The sequence below is a fragment of the Solenopsis invicta genome, chromosome 4 (genome assembly GCF_016802725.1).
Source record: "Solenopsis invicta isolate M01_SB chromosome 4, UNIL_Sinv_3.0, whole genome shotgun sequence".
NCBI lineage: Eukaryota > Metazoa > Arthropoda > Insecta > Hymenoptera > Formicidae > Solenopsis > Solenopsis invicta.
This window is the reverse complement of record NC_052667.1, coordinates 28,768,445-28,788,034: the sequence shown is the minus strand read 5'-3', so window position 1 is coordinate 28,788,034 and position 19,590 is coordinate 28,768,445. Positions and strand designations below refer to the sequence as shown.

Below are 19,590 nucleotides of genomic sequence, written 5' to 3'. Positions count from 1 at the left end.
AAGAAAATATGGTCACCGTAAGTATATATGTATGTGTGTGTGTGTGTGTGTACCTATTTCCTCAGCGAATAGACTTCCGAATAAAAATATAATTTAAAATTTCGAGATAATAACGTTGTAGCAAAAAGTAATGGAATGTTATGTGCATGTGCTACATGCTTACAGAGTTAGACAAAATTGCAAAATATTATAAATTGTAATCATCCGAGTATTACATTAAACAAATTATTGTTACGAGCTGTCAAACATCTAAAATCATGTAAAAAATATGATAGGACATAAATTATATAAAAATCACACACACACGCACGCACGCACGCACGCACGCACGCACGCACGCACGCACGCACGCACACACACACACACACACACTCTCTCTCTCTCTCTCTCTCTCTCTCTCTCTCAACTTTTCATATTTAATTATTTAGTCGAAAAACTCTCGTTGCAAATAACCTAACCTAACCTAACATTTTTTCGTGCTTGCACTCTTTTTCAAAATTATGAAACCTACAGTTTTCTTTCTTTCATTTAGACTACGCTTAATATACCAAATAATAATCGATACGAACAACGCGTTACTGCATAATTAAAACAATATTATAAAAAGGTGACAGAATAATGTTACAACTTCTGTTTCGATCGCTCCAGCAAGTAAAAGCAATTAATTTAACAATAATAAAAGACTCACCGAGTTCCATTGGATATAACCAACTGTTGATGTCCAGAATGAGATCCATTTTGAATGACTCTGACTCGCAATGAAGTCTGCTCACTGAAATCCATAAAGAAAGAATACAGTTAAAAATTGTACAACAAAGATTATCACATATTATTGGACCGATTATATGACACTGAGGGGATGAATTCCGTTCGGAGAACCTGCCGAGAGAAAAATCTCATTTTCGATCAAAGACAGCGACAACTGACGTCATCAATGGTCGATCAAGTGAGCTTTCCATTCGCGATATTATTGACGTACACGCATACGCATAAATATACACGCGCACACTCTTATACAAATACCTATTTATATAATACCTGTTACTCACACTTAAATCTACGATAATTACCAAATCAAGCATTTCTCTTTTTATTTTTATTTTCTCTCTTTCATGCGTCATCAACTCACATAGGCTAAGCCCTTTTGACATTTAATTGAAATCAAGTAATTGCACTAGTTATTCAGAATCACCTATTGCCATATAGCGTCACTCGTTCGAGCGATAATGGCGCAGAGTTAATTCCGATTTGTTAATGAAGAATTCTTGCGATCACGCGTTGCTGATTAAAATTATATATACGAGCCAAAAAGGAATCCAGTCATGTGTTTAGCGTATTGCCAAAACTATAATGCTTGAATATATCCAATTAAGGTAAAAAAATCGACAATTATATTTTAAAAATTTTAAATATAAACTATTGTTTTCATCATTGTTTGGGAATAATGGATATGTTGGACACGCCAATGTGTCCAACGTTTTCTGCTAACACACGGCATTTGCAATGTTTCTCCAATAATGCCTATAAAGTTCTTGTTGATAACAAAAAAAAATGTTAGTAATTATTTAAAAATTTTAATTTTGTCTCTAGAAAAAAAATGTTAACTTTGTCTCTACTATACATTTCTCAACATCTTTTATCTTTTTTTCTAATTTCAATTGAATCATACGTAATGCTGAAAGCGAGGGAAACATTAATGAGACTAAAGAAAAACGCGGGGAAGGAAAAAAGGGAAATATTTATTAGCAAAACTGCAACCATTTGAGATAAAGAAATGGAATGCATCGTCTGAAATTCGCAATAAAAATAAAACTATGTTTCAGAGAAACTCTTGGTGTGTCGCATTAGATTAGATAAGAAAATTGTCGGTAAGAGAACAAGAATCAACATCATATCACACATTTGCAAGTGCATAATTGTTCTTTTGCATGTACGAGTTATATCAAAACTTTTCACGCACGCATGAAAAAGTACATAGTACTTTGCTTCGTCTATTACCTTTTTGTCAATAAAATATATTTTTTAAATCGATTCCTAACATAATGTACAATTAGCTTTGAATGTATATCTTGATGCGCTTTAATAATATTATTGCAATCTAAATAATAACACGTGTAATAAACTTTAATGAAAAAGAAAAAAAAAGAAACAACGTTTGAAATCTGAAAAGAGCACAGAATCTTTCACCCAACACGCATTGCAACGAGACAGCAAAATCTATGGAACGTGTGTATCCCCTTAGCGATAACACAATCGATCCTTTTACGAGTGACGAACAATTGGATGATCGCGAATTGCACGCGTCACACCTCCGACGGGCTTATCTCGCCGTACGTGTCCTTGAGATACAAGGTCTCTCACACTCGATATTGATTTCGTCAATGTATGACACTGCCCGCACACCGCGCGATAATCTAATATCATTCTCACGCGCGGCATCATCACCGATCTCGAGAGTGCTCGCGAGGAGCATTATTGGCACCATAGATCAGCGTCAATGAGTAGTAGAGAAGAGAAATCCATCTACTAGAATTTGCATCGCAACATCGCCGTCCTAAACCAGTTTTACACAACTTTATTCATTTTTCGTAATATGACGTAATTTAATTTTTTTACTTAAATGCATCGTACTCTAAATAAATCGATCCCAATTCCGATATGCATCAGTAATGTATTTACATCATGAGAAACTTCCTCATCAAATATTTTTAGAATTATGTTTTCTACATAAAATTCTTAAAATATAAAGGATACCTTTCCGACAAGTCTCTCGTGCAAAGAGAAATTTCAATCGTTATTGGAAAATTAAACGATTTAAGAATTCGGCGAATTGTAAGTTGTGTCAAGAGTTATCGCCCCACTGTGAGAAATTATTTCAACAACTACTAAATAGTAATTCACCGATTAATCCGTCACCGCTTACTAATCTAGTAATATAGAGGTCCAAAATCTCGGATTGAAAAAAAAAATAATTAAAAACAGTATATACATTGACAGCGTTATAAGTTTGTATCTCTTGTTTCTTCTACCCACACATTCCACCGTTTTCTCCAGCTGATTCCGCCCTCGCATCTCCCCCCTCCCCATCCTCTCTTCCTCTTTCTAGAAAGCTTTCGCTTTGTTTCGCTCGCTCCTTACTTTAATTTCTATAAATTTCACTCCTGTAGATACTAGACCATTGAAAACTCTCTTTTCATTTCGAAGAGTCCACGTTTCGCGGTGATAAAACAGATAACTAACCCCGGGGCAAGCTGCGACAACACTACGATCTACTCTCGTTGCTGACGTTGCTCTCAGCTGGCAACCTTTACGAAGGAGGGCAAACCGGTGGCGACGGCGCGCGGCGCCGAAGAGAGGAGACAACCAGCAACGGCGACCTTTACGGTCCATCCGCTGCCTGCGTAAATTTTCCAACGAGCTGCCTCCTCCTCCTCCTCCTCCTCCTCCTCCCCCCCCTCTCTCTCTCCTCGAAAAAGGGCGGCCACCCTTCTCCGACTACCTCGCATTCCACCCCACTCCCAGAGAAAAAGAGGGGAAAGGGTGCACCAGCCACCCTCTCGTCAGTGCACCTTCGCCGCTCGTTCTCCATATCTTTCGGATAAATTTGTATTAATGTTACTCTTCCGCAACAACGAGAAAAAAAAAGGAATTAAGGAAGTTGCATCGACAGAGGAAATTAATACAATGGATAAACAGCGGTGAACTTGAAAACTCAAAAATACGAATATATCCGAATCAAATATTTTGCAAAATTCTAATTTTCATGTATCACAGCCGCGACATGACAAATATTTCAAGATAACAAAATCTTTCTACTATATGAAAGCAAAATTTTAACTACGAAAAATTATTAATAAGTTATCAGTCGATTGCCAGATAAATTTTACTTTCTTATCTTTTTCTGTTCTTCAAAATAAAAATCGGATTAACAAAATTTACGATTAATCAACGTTGCAGACAAAAACGAAATTTATGATAGTACAAATATTCTAGTAAAACTCACACCAAATACATTTAAACATAAGCAAGAATCATTCTGAACTTATTAATTAGTGTCATCTAAATTACGTGGCGCAAAAGAATAAAAACAATGACTCCATCTCGATAAATTCGACTTTTTCTGTTGTAAGTATAGAAAATAGATCTGAGAAAAATCACAAATTCATCGTCGTAGCAATCGAGATCTCGATTCACCGACCATTATACTAATTTCAAACATTGCAAAGAACGCAGAGAAGATATATGTGGTGGCTTTTGCACTCTTGTAAAGTTATCTCATTACTCATCACCCTAAACGATTTACTATTTGCATCGCACCAAAACGATCCCTATCCCATCTTCCTCTTCAAAGGGAATGGCGAGAGAGCTCGCAGCCAGCCATCCCTGATGCGCCTCGGCAAAAGAACGAAAAAGATGGCACAATGCACTTATCCCCACGCTATATCCTAGATGCACTACTCCGCCTACTCCGAGTCCCTTTTTCCCATTTTCCCCGCCCTATCTTCTATTTCACTTTTCACTCTCAAAAGGATTATCCTTTCGTCCTATTCTTACTCTTGCCCATGATTATCTCGTTCGAATTTATCGTTTTTTCGGTTCTATTATTTTTTCATAAATTTCCTATTTTTCACAGTAAACTTTGCAACTTGTTGTGACTCGGTTAAAAACGTAAAAATTTCACTCGTAATACGAACAGCAATGAATAAATATGTTTTCAAGTATTATTTTCTCGATAATTAATACGACCAAGTCTTTTATCCTGTACATGTTGACAATCTTCTACTTCATCGTGAAAACATTCCCATAAGTATAGAAAAACAAAATTAGTTTCCAACAAAAATTACAGGTTACGTTTTAAAAACGAACATATCGCATAACTCTCATTCGTTCTTTTTTTTCGTTTGCATTAACTTGTGTTAACTTTCTCCGTGTTTTATTACTTGAAATGAACACGTCCGTATCGAGATATCTCTCGTAGCTTTATTCATGATAGCAAAACACATAAAATTTTGTAGTTTTATGATTATATACGGTATTATGTGCATTTAATTATAGAATGTCTATAGTGACATTCGGTAATGATCGATATAACGTACGCTGTAGAGAGAAGAGAAACGAGCGAAATATAAAGACAGTGAATAATTTACATAAACAAGTTCAACAAAGAGCGTAAAGCATCACACTCGTTACTTTTCAAATCTAATCGTATATATTGTTTCATATTTTACAATGCAAAGTTTCATGGCACATCACACACGATACAACATACTTAAGCAAATTATATTTCTACTGTAATATTAATACACCAAATATTGAGGAAAATCTCTATATCTTAAACAATTCTAAATCTATAAATATTATTTTTAATAAGCATACCTTAAAACATATGTATTTTTTTCACAAATAATTTGTATGTTATCAATATCATGATATTAAGACACTAAGAACAAATACAATGTTATCCTTTTGGAAAATGAAAATTCTTTTTGCCACATACTGAATATTCATCTACTATTCACATATTTTATCTTTTTATCTAATGTTTAATAATTCTTTAATTGAAAGGAACTTTTATGAGCAAAATATAATTATTACGCAAGAACGCGATGAATCATTCTGGATCTTTATTAACAGTTTTTATTCTGGATAATCGATCGCCGTTTTAATTTAACACCCCTTACCACGCCATTCGGTCATTTTCCGATAAAGCTCCCCATGAATTGCATCAAAAATACACGTAAGGTTGCTATACTTAGGACTATGAATAGAGTAGGTAACAGACTCGACAATGAATTTACCGGTGAATTATTTAAGAAAGGTAGATAAAAGAAAAAAGAAACATATAAAAAAAATTATTAGAATTTTTACACTAACAAAACACTTTAAAGATGATAAACGTGCCGTATTTGATGCAAAACACATATTATTTATCACAGCAACCTTAACTTTGGATTTGCTATTAAGTTTTCTATAAAACTAAGTTTAATGTTGATGATATCCGGCATAATAATGACAAAAACTTGTACAAAGATATGTAATAAAGTATACTCAATAAATCGGTTATTCTCACCCCCACGTCCGGGGTGAGAAAATATTCTTATCAAGCATTTAATTACCATATAATACTTAATTTTATGTTAGAAGATTTTAACTTACTAAAAAAGAAATAATCTTGCCCCCCCCCCTTCCTCCAAGAAAAGTTTAAAAAAATTCAAGATTAAAAACTCATCTAAAATTTCAGAATCCTATTTAGAAATACATACATACATCACATATAAAAAATATTATATGTGCACACACACACGCGCGCGCGCGCGCGCGCGCGCGCACACACACACACACACACACACACACACACACACACACACACACACAATTTGAAACATTTAAACATGTTTATCAATATTGAATAAAAATAGAATACAAATAAAAAAAAAATAGCAAATAGATACTTAAATATTTCTTATAATTAATAGGGAATTGATGAAAAAAGAATTTATAGAAGATAATCGAAGAAAGCAAGATTGATGTGCGTACCTTTCGTGCTTTAAGTCTACGTCTCAAAGCGTAAAATCTCATAAAACGATGTACATAAAAAAAAAAATGAAGATGAAATGAACAAAAGTATAGTTAGTACTAAAGGATAAAAATAAGTCTACTGATAAATAGACCTGAGAAAAAGAAAAATTATATAGAAAGTGGACGACACAATATATAATTAAACGTTTACTCTCCATGTCGAAGTAAAAATTAAATTTAAGTTTAATAAAAAGATGATAAGAAGAAGAAGAAGAAGAAGAAGAAGAAGAAGAAGAAGAAGAAAAAAGGATGAGCGGGAGGAGAAAAAGACAGAGTCAAAGCGAAGGGGGTTGGGGTTGGCGAAGAAACAGCGAGAGGGCGGCAAGAGGGCGATACGCGTGGGCTGGCTTCGACGCGGGGGTTTCCCAACTGCGCAATGTCGCTATCCGTTATCGACCGGTTCGCAAGCGCTATAAATACTAGGCACCAGGCTCTCGCTACCCCCTATAGTTCCCCCTCTCTCTGTCCTACAGTTTACCCTCGACCGCGACCACCCACGTACATACGTCTCTCTCTTCATCCCTCTTACGACTGAACCATTCTCCAGCGCGTTTATCGTAGTTATTCCTGTGTGTATGTCTCTCCCTCTCTCTTTCATCATTTCCCTCTTCTCTCCCTCCGCTCTTCTCTTTCTCTCTTACACAGTCAACGAGGGGCGGAAAACCTTGACCTTCAAAAGAGCGTCAGAGGGCGAACATGGCGCTCTTTCCACCCTCTCGTGGTACTCCCCTTCCCACCTGCCTTTCTCCCTCCCACCTTCCCTTCTTCTCCTCTTGCTACTCGCTACCGCCCTGTCTTTTCTACCATCGCTTTCAAACTATGACGATGGCCTAACTCTTTGTTTCTCATTTCACTTCTGCACAATGAGTAAAATTACATCGTTGTTTCTTTATTGTTCCGCAAGTCGCACGAATAGCTTTTGTGTACCGTCATTTCGATTATTACCATATCGCGTACTATAAGAATTTTTCCGGTATATATTAAATGCACTCGAGAAAAGGAAAAACATAAAATGCCTTCGAAAGCCTTTGCATTCTTCCAAAGACTTTTGATGTTACGATAAATGATGTGTACTATACCTTTACTAAATGTATCTTTTCTCTTTAGAATATCAAATTTATCAAAATCCATTGATTTTCGTAACACAAATGTTTACGAATCTTCAAACAAGATATCGACTTGACCAAATGGATTGTATCAATTAGAAAACAAGAATAATTGCGACCTTACGAATCGAGCTACAAAGCTACTCTTTTCTGGCGAAATGAAAATTTACGATCAGCCTCGTGACCCAGTCACACGTACCTTTTTGGTGGTTAAGATAGTTATGTGTTTGTCGAATATCGTAAAATATTGTAGACTATTCTTTTGAGAAAAACCGAATCTTTCATCTACATCGCACATGTACCACGCGAAAATAAATTTTTTGATCGTTGTACATGGACAATTTGGAAGAGACACAGGGAGAATACCGACGACTGGGAATTAAGATGAAGAGCGCAGTGAATGATAACATGAACGCTGCTCGGCAAATTTAACGTAACAATGAGAGAAAGAGAAAGAGAAAGAGAGAGTAAATTGAAAATTGACATTTCAAGCAATAATTACGATAACGTAATAATTAATATGCTTAATTCATTATTAAGTATAAACACATGTATGTATTAATTATAATAACTTATAAATTTAATAATTGAACAATTCTGATAGTGCGTTTCAAAATAGTGGCGTTTCATTATAAAATTATGTAACTTTTATTAAGAGAAATCGTCTTAAATTTATAATTAAAAATCTCAATGATTCTATTACATATTCTAGTACATATTATCTTCCAAAAAAATATTTAGTCAAAACTATTTGTCAAACGATATCTTTAATTTAGATTAGCGGCAATAAAAAAATGTTACATAAAAAAACAGATCTACTCGTATTATATTTATTATACGTGATACGTATTAGACAATCCATATTTACGTCTCCTAGACTTGTGAAGACAAAGAGACTAATCTCGATAGCCGATCTCAAAATCATGATATTTCGAAGCGTTGCGCAATCATTCTCCTCCTCCCCTTCCTCGGTTTGTCAGCTGGTCTCAAGGTCGACTGCTCGAGGGAACGATCTTAGACGAGGTGGGGACCGGTCTTTCAAATTACGCCACGTGCAAAGAAAAAATGTAGCTGAAACGACTCTCGATTATGTCATATCGTTGCGGTGTAGTGGCGCAACTCAACTTAATATCGATCGATCGAAACGAATAAAACGAACCATTCCAGTGATTTTACAATTTTGCTTTATAAATCAATACAGTTGTACGAGATTTATTTTTGCTGATGCCAGAGCAAAATATTTGAAAATTTTCAAAGTTTAGATTCGCTTTGAAATAGTAAAACTCAAATAAAAATTCAGTAAAGTACTTGTATATTAAAACGTTCGGGGATAAATGAACAATTTGTCACTAATAATTTCAAAAAGTTATTACGATGCTTATATCGTAAGAGGAAGGGGCTCTATTATCATTTTTTTCATTTTCAACTTGAAAAAAATTTAAGTGATAATTATATGATTTGTATAACTTTTTTTAAAAAAATAACAAATATTTGTATAGCAAGTGATTAACTATTACGAGAATTATAGAATATAGGAAAAAATGTAATTTAAATTAATTCTTCATGCTATATTTTTCTCTCGAATAAATTATAAACTTGTATGTAAATGTACCTACAATATTTTAACAATAATTTTAACAACAATCGAGCTAAGAACATTATGCATTTACTAGGAACAATACTAATTTTGTGTTTATTTGGCAACTGAAAGAAAACTCATTTATTTGCCAATTCGAAGAATATCGAAAACTTGACGTCACACATTGACGAAAAAAGAAAGATCCATTTATATTCACTCCCTCCCGACATATTGAAAAATATCTCTTTCTTATTTATATAAAAATTATTGCCATTGTTTCTATTGTTACTGCATTTACAGTTACAATTAAAAGCAGTCAATGAAAAGTCTTTCGCAAGAAATCTTTCACAATTCCTTTGATCCTCGTAATGTCAAATCTGGAAAAGAGACGCGCGCGATAATTGCAATTTAATCAATGATCCATTCTTCCAAGTTCTTCAGTTCGAGCAAATCTATCTAAAAGATAGATAGGCATAATGGAATTGGTAAACGGCATATTCAACGATATTCAACGATATTCTGTTATCGACATACATATCCCCCGCGAAATGAACGAGCCCGGCCACCTGATTGGCATCCGCAGAAATCGCGCTACACACAGTTTAATCAATACGTTCGCGAACCGAAGAATTTATGCGCGACGCAAAATTTAATTGTGCATTCCACATATTTCCTCCAATTTCCTCCAATTTCCTCCAAATTTCTCGCTTTCATCAATTCTCTCTTTCTCAAAATCAAAGTCTAAACGAGTGATTTTATGTCTGATGAATGTTGAAAATATGTAAACGACGCCGGAGTTTCTCATTTTGCATATTAGTTCACACAGTGACTCACTAACTTTATTTATATTGCAATCCGATTGATTTTATCGATCACAATTGTTCAACAACGCAACACGCGTTTTTCTTTTTTTGCCAATTTTCTTTGCTGCCACTTTTCTACAACAACATTTTTATTTCTATTTATATGCTCTAATTTATTTATATTTTGCACAGACTAATTCCATTCTAATAAAATATCTTGAAAATATTGATTAGTAACAATATGTCGTTACTTTCTTCATACATTTCAAGGCATTTTATATAACAATGTAAATAAATTAAAAAGGTTAGTAGAAATGAAAATTTTTGCTTCTTTATGATAAATATGCGTAAATATCTAATGCAGAAATAGCGAATAATATCCTTTATCATAGATATTTGCTATGGACTGAGCTAAGGTACAAAACGTTGGTATTTTTCGTTCAGTATTACGTTCAAATAAATAATCGTCAAAACACACAAGTGCGCGCACGTCGGCGGATCGTATGAATAGATAACCGCCAGACACGCGTGTGACTCAGAAACGCAAATAAGGAAGAAAACATCGTTCGGCTACGTACGCCGCAAAGGCGGATCCGCCGTCGCCGTCGTCGTCGCGCGCAACGAAAATGAAAATCTAACCATGTCTTACCGATAATCCGCATCGTTCATCGCGGTTTCATCCTTTTCATCCTACTATTTATGATAGTAAATAATCAGTGATTTTGCTTCGCAGAATTAAAGAATTAAAGCCAATAATTATTAATTATCGCGCATATGCGTGCAATATGTGTTGCTTGGATTACTTATTACACAAAATATGTCAGTTGATAATGTAACTATACGTAATATGTAATCAGAACGTATAATTAATATAATATTAATATATTACTCTGCGACTGGCAAGTAAAAGAAATTTACATACTTTTCCATTTTTTAATTACGAAACACAATATTGAATTTTCTTATCAAACTTTATTCGAGTCAAATTAAAGATATTCTCGAGACGACGATAAATTTTTATTCGATCTGAGCGACTCTCTGAGCAATTTTTTCAGACCATATTCAATCTGCGAATACGACCGTGTTCTATTCACATAATTGCGTAGCTCGTCTATTCAGCGTATTTGGTTTAAAAGAACGTAGCGTTCAAGTTCCCGGAACCAACGAAATATCGCTACAAAGTCACTTGAAGCTCTGTTGTTGCTCTAAAATGTTCGTATTTGTCTTAATTATATACACATATGTTAAATTTCTTTTTCTTTAATTCTTTCCTAACTCTTAATCCTGTATAAATATTATTTACTATAAAGAAAATTTTCTAAAAATAAATCATTTTAGGCTCAAAAGTCTTACGTACGTATTAAGTACTCGACTGAGACGCCACACGCGATACATGATACATTAGCAAATCCATCGTAACTTGACATCCTCCATATTTTATCACGTCATTGTTAATGAGAATCCTTGTTTTATCATTTTTATATTCTTAACGTCTGGCCCATGACAAATGTGAAAATTAATACAAAATATTTTCCTTTCCGTTTGTGATTAATATAAATAAGTGAGCTATAATGTTATCCATGCACATATAATATACGAAAAACACAAGACAATTATCATGCGATGTTAATCATTAGAAAGTTAAAGAAAACATGGCGATAATTATGTGGAATGTGTACGTGGATGTAAAACGATCGACATCGCGCATCGGTTCGAATAAACTGCATTGAATTGTAATGGAATACTCACAAACGTCAGGTCGATCGTCGACGAGAAAGACGCACCGCACGTCGTATATCCCGTGATTTTCGCGTGCCTCTTTACGCGCTCATTGTCAGTTCTTTTTTCGCACGCACGCACGCATACGGACGTAACGAGCGAGAGCGGACAAACGGAGGATGCTAGTGCCGGCGAATTCGACAAGTAGGCGCTGCTCGATCTCGCGCGCGCGCGAGGATCGTTCTCGAAAATGCATCGGAGCAAGCAGAGGCGCAACGATAGAAGGAAAGAGAAGAAAAGCCGGAAAAACCAATGGACGACATTCGCCACGTTCGGACAGATTTGAATCGCGAGAGAGAAAGAGAGCGACAGAGAGAGAGAGAGAGAGAGGAAAGCTTGGCTCGATTCTCGCGGTCGAGAGAAGGTTGCCGGCTGCCGCCTTGGCACTGACAGTGGCCCTCGCGCCTAGCAACACCGAACGCTAAACTGAAGGCAGTCGGGTACTCACTCACTCACTCACTCACTCACTCACACACACACACACACACACACACACACACACACACACACACACACACACACACACACACACACACACACACCTCTCTCTCTCTCTCTCTCTCTCTCTCTCTCTCTCTCTCTCTCTCTCTCTCTCTCTCTCTCTCTCTCTCTCTCTCTCTCTCTCTCTCTCTCTCTGTCTCCCTCCTCCCTCCTTCCTCTCGACGCGTTCCCCTCTTTCGTTTCCTACTCACTCATCTGCGGACGATCACCATCGTACACGTTCGCTCTTTCTCTCTCTCTCCCCCCCCCCCGTTCGCCGAAATACTCCATGTCCGCTCTCTGGCATTACGAAACAACCACGTGTCGCGTTTCTTTCATCCGACCGAAGCCGCGACGCGTATTCCCGATTTGCGTGCACGTCGCAACCTGCGTACAGACAAGTTTATCGGTCAGTTTTTCTCACCGATTCGCGACACGTTACCTCGACACTGGCCAAGTCGGCCTCGACCGCGCGCGGGTACCGGCTCCGCGCGCGCGAAGCTCGCGGTCGTGCACGCTGATTGGTTAAACGGTGACGCTGCGACCAATCGCGATCTCTCGCGCATTTACCTACTCTCGTGCACACTGCACAGTCGTTGCCGCGCGCCGCGCACCGCGCACCGCTCGCCGCTCACTTCACGCTGGTACCGGCACCTCCACCACAACCTCCATCCACCACTGCGTCGCGCACCGCTCTTGCTCCTGCTATTTTGTTATTGCTACTGCTGGCGAAGGCTACAATGGAAAAAAAATTCATTTTTGGCCGGCGCGATCGGCAGGATAGTCGTCGACCAGGAGATTCGCCTTTTACCACGAATCTATCTTTTACAACGGAGACTACTTGGACTCTAGACATCGAGACAACGAGATGCTCTCAATAATTTTTTCATTCGAAACCACACGTTCATATGTTCGAAAAACATTTGTCGTAATCACTAATCGCAAAAAAGTCGTAATTTGCAAAAATGACCTCTGAAGCGGAGACGGCAATTTAAATCGATACATGCGTCTTGTCTCGGCATGTCTAATCGACGCTCGACAATTGCGCGACTGCTAATAAAATAAGTAAAATTTTATCCGGATGACGTATGCAGAAATCCATAGTTGACATGCAGTTGGCAAGTAATTTATTCAGGTTTTGAATTATAATAGCGTAGTCTTTGTTGGCATAATAACGATACCGCGATCCCATGCAGCCGCGGCGCGTTGCATTTTATCATATATATATATATATATATATATATATATATCATATATATATATAAACGTTCGGCCAATCTCCATACGGTTACCGCCTCGTTTCATGCCGTTACTTCGATAACGGCATCGATTCGACTCGCCATCGAGTCCGATCTCGTTAAGTCGATCGCGCGCGCAAAGTTACATAAAAGCATAAGCGTCTAAATCAATAAGACATGTAGTAGCGTTAGCCGGACCAGACGATACAGCTCATGTTATAATCATTTGCTTACACAGCATCACGAGACTCTTGTGCGCCAAATATTCCTTTCTATTTAAATTGATCTTTAATCGTGAAAAATTTCAATCCCTACGTTTCATTTGTTATCACTTAATAGAAATACTGAGATAATAATATTTCTCAATAAAAACAGAATGCTTTTTCACAATTCATTAATTTTCGAATCTAATTATGCTTGTTCAATTTGAAGGTAATTTCAACAAAAATTTAATCTTTACTAATGAGATTTGATATGAAAGATTTCATTGAAATTTTTAGAGGTTAGAGAAGCCTCGCTAAGAAAAAATTGTGTTGAATTTAAATAATACCATTTGTGTATTTTCTATCAAGTTTATGAAACATTGTATACATATTTGAATGAAAGAAGAAACGTCGAAACGTACGTTCTTAATTACGTAACAATGTGTGTGTGTGTGTGTGTGTGTGTGTGTGTGTGTGTGTGTGTGTGTGTGTGTGTGTGTGTGTGTGTGTGTGTGTGTGTGTGTGTGTTTGTCTCAGGTATAAAAAAATAAGAGAAAATGAAAGAATTGTTGTAATGCACATTGGACAATGCGAAGCGTTATACTCGTTTAATCTAACAAACGACATCGAGCTAATCTCCGAACAAACGAGAAGGAACAGAGAGCCTTCGTCTTTGGTGCATGTTCCCTTTCCCTGTTTTTTCCGTGACCCACTTGCACCGTCGCCGGGACAAGGCGAAAAGGAATCGAGAATGAAATGAAGAACGCGCACGAAACGAATGGCGAATCATGATGAGCACTTTTGTTTCATTTTTTTTCAGTAGTTAAATTTAAATCGATAGGAAACGGAAAGAAACGAGAAAAAGAATCACTAGAGAGTTAGGCACGAAAAGCGCATGTAGATATACACGTGCGAATATACTGACGATCAAGAAACAAATGCATATTTTGCACGCATATTACGTATTATTGTTCATGAAATTTAAAACAAGTAAATCTTTCCTATAGAAAGTATTTTGTTAAGTAATTTGATTCTCTTTTACAATGAAAAACACAAACAACACATCGATAGCCAGAGTGAGTGCTATTTATTGTTGGCAGATTTAGGAAGGATCAGAGTTACAATCAGTAAATAGGCAAGTTAAAAATAAAGCTTCATCGAGCCTGCACTGATTCCACGGAGTTAATTCTCTCGTATGTATTTTACGTATTACGATAAAACACCGTGATATGATGGAGATTCAAGCAGTAATTATTTAGCGGCACTTACGTTTAATTGGTTCGTTAAAGAAGCTATTAACGCGCAATCCAATCATCGTCCGGTGCTACGCGACGCGTCGCGACTTTGGAGTATCCTCGAATTATTCACATTTGTGCTGCGCTTCGACATCTTCGATATCTCAAGTCGATTCAAATATTCAAAATTTATTACGTCATTTCTCCAGCGTTGACTCTTTGGCTACTACGCGCAAAACTAGCTATACTTTCTAATTATATCCGATATCCAATATCCAAAAATAACGTGATCTTAATAACTACTTACATATTTTAACGGCCGATGTACTTGAAGAGGTTAATATTTGCTCGCCGATATGAAAAACTCTAGCTATTATTACGCAATTACACTGTCAGCTAATGTAAACGTAACGTACGGAAGAACAGGATAAAATTTATAACAATTCCAACATTTTAGACACACCTACGTGCTCGTTAATACTTTTTGTAATTTTAATAATGCAACAATATAATAATATAGGTGAGAAATCTCGTTGGAAATCATTAAAAAGTGAACAGTCGACAGAAATGTATTTTATAATTGTGATGAAAAATTTTCAATCAAACTGTATCATTCGTAGAATTTGATTGTGCATTGCATTGTACGTGCACGTAATGAATTTCTGTATCTAAAAATAACGTCGAGGAACACACATTGAGAACTCACGTTTCTTGGAGAGAACGAGGAAATTATTATCGCCCGTCGGCGATTTGCTTGAATTTTCTGAGTAAATTATTCCAACTACCTCAACGATTGAAACGGAAATGATGATTTGACTCAAAGATGAATTTATATAATAAACGTTATTAGTTCGTAGTATTTGTCATTTGCATTCAATATAAAATAATAATTTGCTCATATTTGCTTATCGTAATTTTTAACTTTCTAACTACAAAATAGCCTTTTTTTATTATATTTTTAACGTCACTATTGCAGTTAATAATTAATTAACTGCACTATCACGTTTCAAACCTTGTAAGATAGTCTGCGAGATGACTGATCATCAGCATTCGTTCATCCGTCAACCATCAGATATCCAATCAATAGAAATACATGCGTAAATATCTAAATCGCTTGCTCTAACGATCACCTCGAAACAGATTTGAGCAAAAAAAAAAAAAAAACGTAAGCATGCGACACAAGCAAAATCTGATACATTGATTCACGTGGACTTCTTCTCAAAGACAAAAAAATTTAAAAACCGATATAAAAATCAGAGCACGTAGCTTGTATCTCCCGAATTCTAAACATAATTAAACTTGTTACGATTTTAAAAGGCGGATTATGAATGAAATTCTTCAGCCTCTGTTGACAAAGTAATTATAAATTGAAAATATCTAAAGAATAAAAAGAATAATAATTGATTATTATTACGATTCACTTGAAAGTTTAATCGATGAACAATAGTGATTGATCTACGCAAGACTGATCTTTTTATATAACGCTAATAGCACATTTAAGAAAATGTTAAAACAATATTCTTTCTTTCTTAAAGATGCAAAGTGGTGTGTATTTTAAATCATAGATTTACTTATTTTAATTCGTATTAAATGGTGTATACACGAAGAGCATTTCGCGTCCCATCTCTATTCTACGAAACGGAATTTCGCACGTATCTTCGCATTGGCCAAGCGAGGAAAGTCCGCGAGATGAAGGAATAAAGACGGCTCTTCCATCAGTTGGCGGACGGACGAGTCCAAGCTGACACGCACACGAGCGTAGAGAGAAAGAAGGAAAAGGAAACGAGAGGAGAGGAGAGGAAGACGGAGAATGCTCGTTCTCGTTTTACGACTTGATTCGAAAGCGAAGCCAAAAACGTAGAAAAAACGAGAGAGAAAGAGAGAGAGACGACGGAGTATTATTCAGCCGCTCCCTTCTGAGATGACATCCCCCCGCGACCTTAGAATCGAGGCTGACCTTGACCGTGTCAATCCCCACCCCGACGCGACTCTCGCGTCCTGGCTGCTTCGTAGCTGCTCTTCGCGCAACGCCGCTCGTTTCGCAAACCTCACTGCTTCCATTCTCTCTCTCCATCTCTATCACTCCCCGCCCCCCCCCTCTCTCTCTCTCTCTCTCTCTCTCTCTCTCTCTCTCTCTCTCTCTCTCTCTCTCTCTCCTCAGCCCAGCAACGCAGTCGCATCATATTACGTGAGTGCCATGTTGCTCGGCGCTGCTGCTGCTGCTGCTGCGGGCATCCTCGCTGCATCGACCGGTCGTAAGCGAGCACCCGGTTCCATCCCTCACGAAAGTGAGAGGGAGAGAAAGAGAAGAGAGATGTCCCGCTCTTCTGTCCCTTCCCTCTCGCTTTTGGCATTCTCGTTCTGTGACGCTCGTTCGCTCGTCAGCCAGCGATGGGCACTACCCAATTATCGACTTGGAATTCACAATCGCACACGGAGAGAGGAACGTTCGCTGGTCGATATACACTGTGTATGGTAATAGCGTGTTTTTATCGAACGCGAGATGAAAGATGATGCGGAGAGAGAGAGAGAGAGAGAGAGAGAGAGAGAGAGAGAAAGAGAGACAAAGAGAATAATAGGAGGAAGAGTATCTCCCGCCCTCCTTCCTCTCCTTTTACTAGGCTACGCGAATGGATCTGTCGCTAACAATTTGGGTTATCTAAATCAGAGATAGCAATCACCGATTTTATTTTATAGTTCTGTATGTGTAATGTACATTGTCCGTGAGAAGAAATTGACAATTGTAATTGTACGGAATGCTTTTATATAAATAAGAAATAATCGCCATATTACGAGCGAGTAGAAAATGCTTGCCAGCATAAGAAATTTTCATTATATCAATTGAAAATGATTCTATACGTGACATTTGTCCTTTGTACATACTTTCGATTGTTGAAACTGTATTATAATTTTTTATAACAGTGTGATTAATGGCAATTCGCATAATATTAATAAAAAGAATATGATAGCAAGATATGCTTTTATTTTTTCTCAACTACTATTGGAATTACAGATTTGAAAAAATTATATAATAAATTAGAATAAAAACACACATCGCGCGCAGATAAAAAATTATATAGTTGCAACAGTCGCAAAAAAAGTATCATTTTTCAAATTATTCAAATATTAAAGTATCTATCTCAAAAACAATATAATAAATATCCGTATGAAATTAGACTTAGAAATTTTCTCTCAATAAAGCGTTCCACCAAACATCATTCCAGGTACACATTCGTTAGAAAAAAAGTAATTTAATACATAACTAATTTATGTTTGGCAAAGTTGATAGGACGCGGTACACGCAGCGAAGATTCAATATATTCTGGCCGAGAATTCGGTCATGGTCGCCTCCTCTGATCTACGTCGCTCTGCAAATTCCACTCTCTCGTGGTCCACGAGCGAACGACAAAAACGTAGAGCGAAAAGGCCATGGTTATCAGGGCCACGAGCTACTAGATCCTTCGAGACGAGTACGCGGAGATGTTGACACCTGTCGTACGCAAACACGAATTTAAAAGTGTCTTCCGGAAAGAAAGAAAAAAACAAGTGTCGATATCAAAACCAAACATAAATAAGCTATAACATCGTTTTTCATCGTTGAAATCAAAATTTTCAAAATCAGAATTATTTTAAGAATCATAACACGCGCGCGAGTCTCCTCTTTACCCCTGTGCCCACCGAATCTAAATCGGAATTTCTTACAAATTACGAGTTTCAATCTCTGTTAACTATTATAAAGAACTTAATATTTGTTCGCGTTACTATCCCTAAAAATTTTTGCATTTAAAACGAAATGTTAATTCGAGCGTAGGAGAGAGGGGGGGGAGGGGGAGGGAGAGAGCGAGAGCGAGAGAGAGAGAGAGAAAGAAAGAGCAAAGATATCGAGTACACAAAATGCAGGCAGACCTATTGAAGAGTTTTGACGAAACAAATTCCGAGCCTACATTTTTGATATTTCAAACAAAAAAAGAGACGAGAATAAAATTCCGATCTTTACTTGCGAATTTGATCGCTTACTTTAGTCGCTACGGTCGCTACTGTCCACGTTCGAATAACCCGCCACTGACACGCCGGTTCAGCCCTGCCGATCGACAAATGAAATCAGCGTCGTGCGCGAGATTGTCCCATTGTCGATCGACGTTGTAATCATCAGCCATAATTGTGAGTGGAGCGGTTAAGATTCGTCTGAGAGACTGGAGGTGATCGAGAGTGCTCAGCTGTTACTATACCATGTGCTCGTCGTGCCGGCGCTATCGGCAAGGTCGATCAGCACGCGGGACGCTACCGTTCCGCTAGTGAAAATGGCGCGCGCATCGCCGAGGCAAATGAAAGCGCGAACGCGTCAAAATGTTAACTCCAATATGAACTTACCCCTGTCGAATTTCTTGCCCTCTGGATCGATGTCCTTCACGTTGAAAATATCTTCGAACAGCACACCCGCCATGTTGCTAACATATGACTATACTCCGCTAGTGCGCTCTGACGTCGAGTAAGTGAAATACTGGAATCAGGTGCGTACGCATGGCCCTAAGATCCCGTCATTTCTATAAATTTGAAAAATTCGAAACATGATTACTACACAATACAC

At 37.2% G+C, this 19,590-nt stretch overlaps 1 protein-coding gene across 3 annotated transcripts in view; it reads right to left on the bottom strand.

Moving 5' to 3' along the window:
- Window positions 1–19,526, bottom strand: part of LOC105200408 (DNA-directed RNA polymerases I, II, and III subunit RPABC3) — a 54,778-nt gene extending 35,252 nt beyond the window's left edge. The window contains exons 1-2 of one of the 3 annotated variants that reach the window (XM_039448523.1): window positions 19,374–19,526; window positions 689–772 (exon numbers count right to left, since the gene is read on the bottom strand). In XM_039448523.1, coding sequence (XP_039304457.1) covers window positions 689–772; window positions 19,374–19,446 — 157 coding nt within the window. In that variant the 5' untranslated portion in view covers window positions 19,447–19,526. Of the gene's footprint in view, window positions 1–688; window positions 773–3,033; window positions 3,053–3,138; window positions 3,275–19,373 lie in introns of those variants that run through there. The other 2 variants (XM_039448525.1, XM_039448524.1) reach the window with 2 other exon arrangements.
- Between the last annotated feature and the right edge of the window lie 64 nt (window positions 19,527–19,590).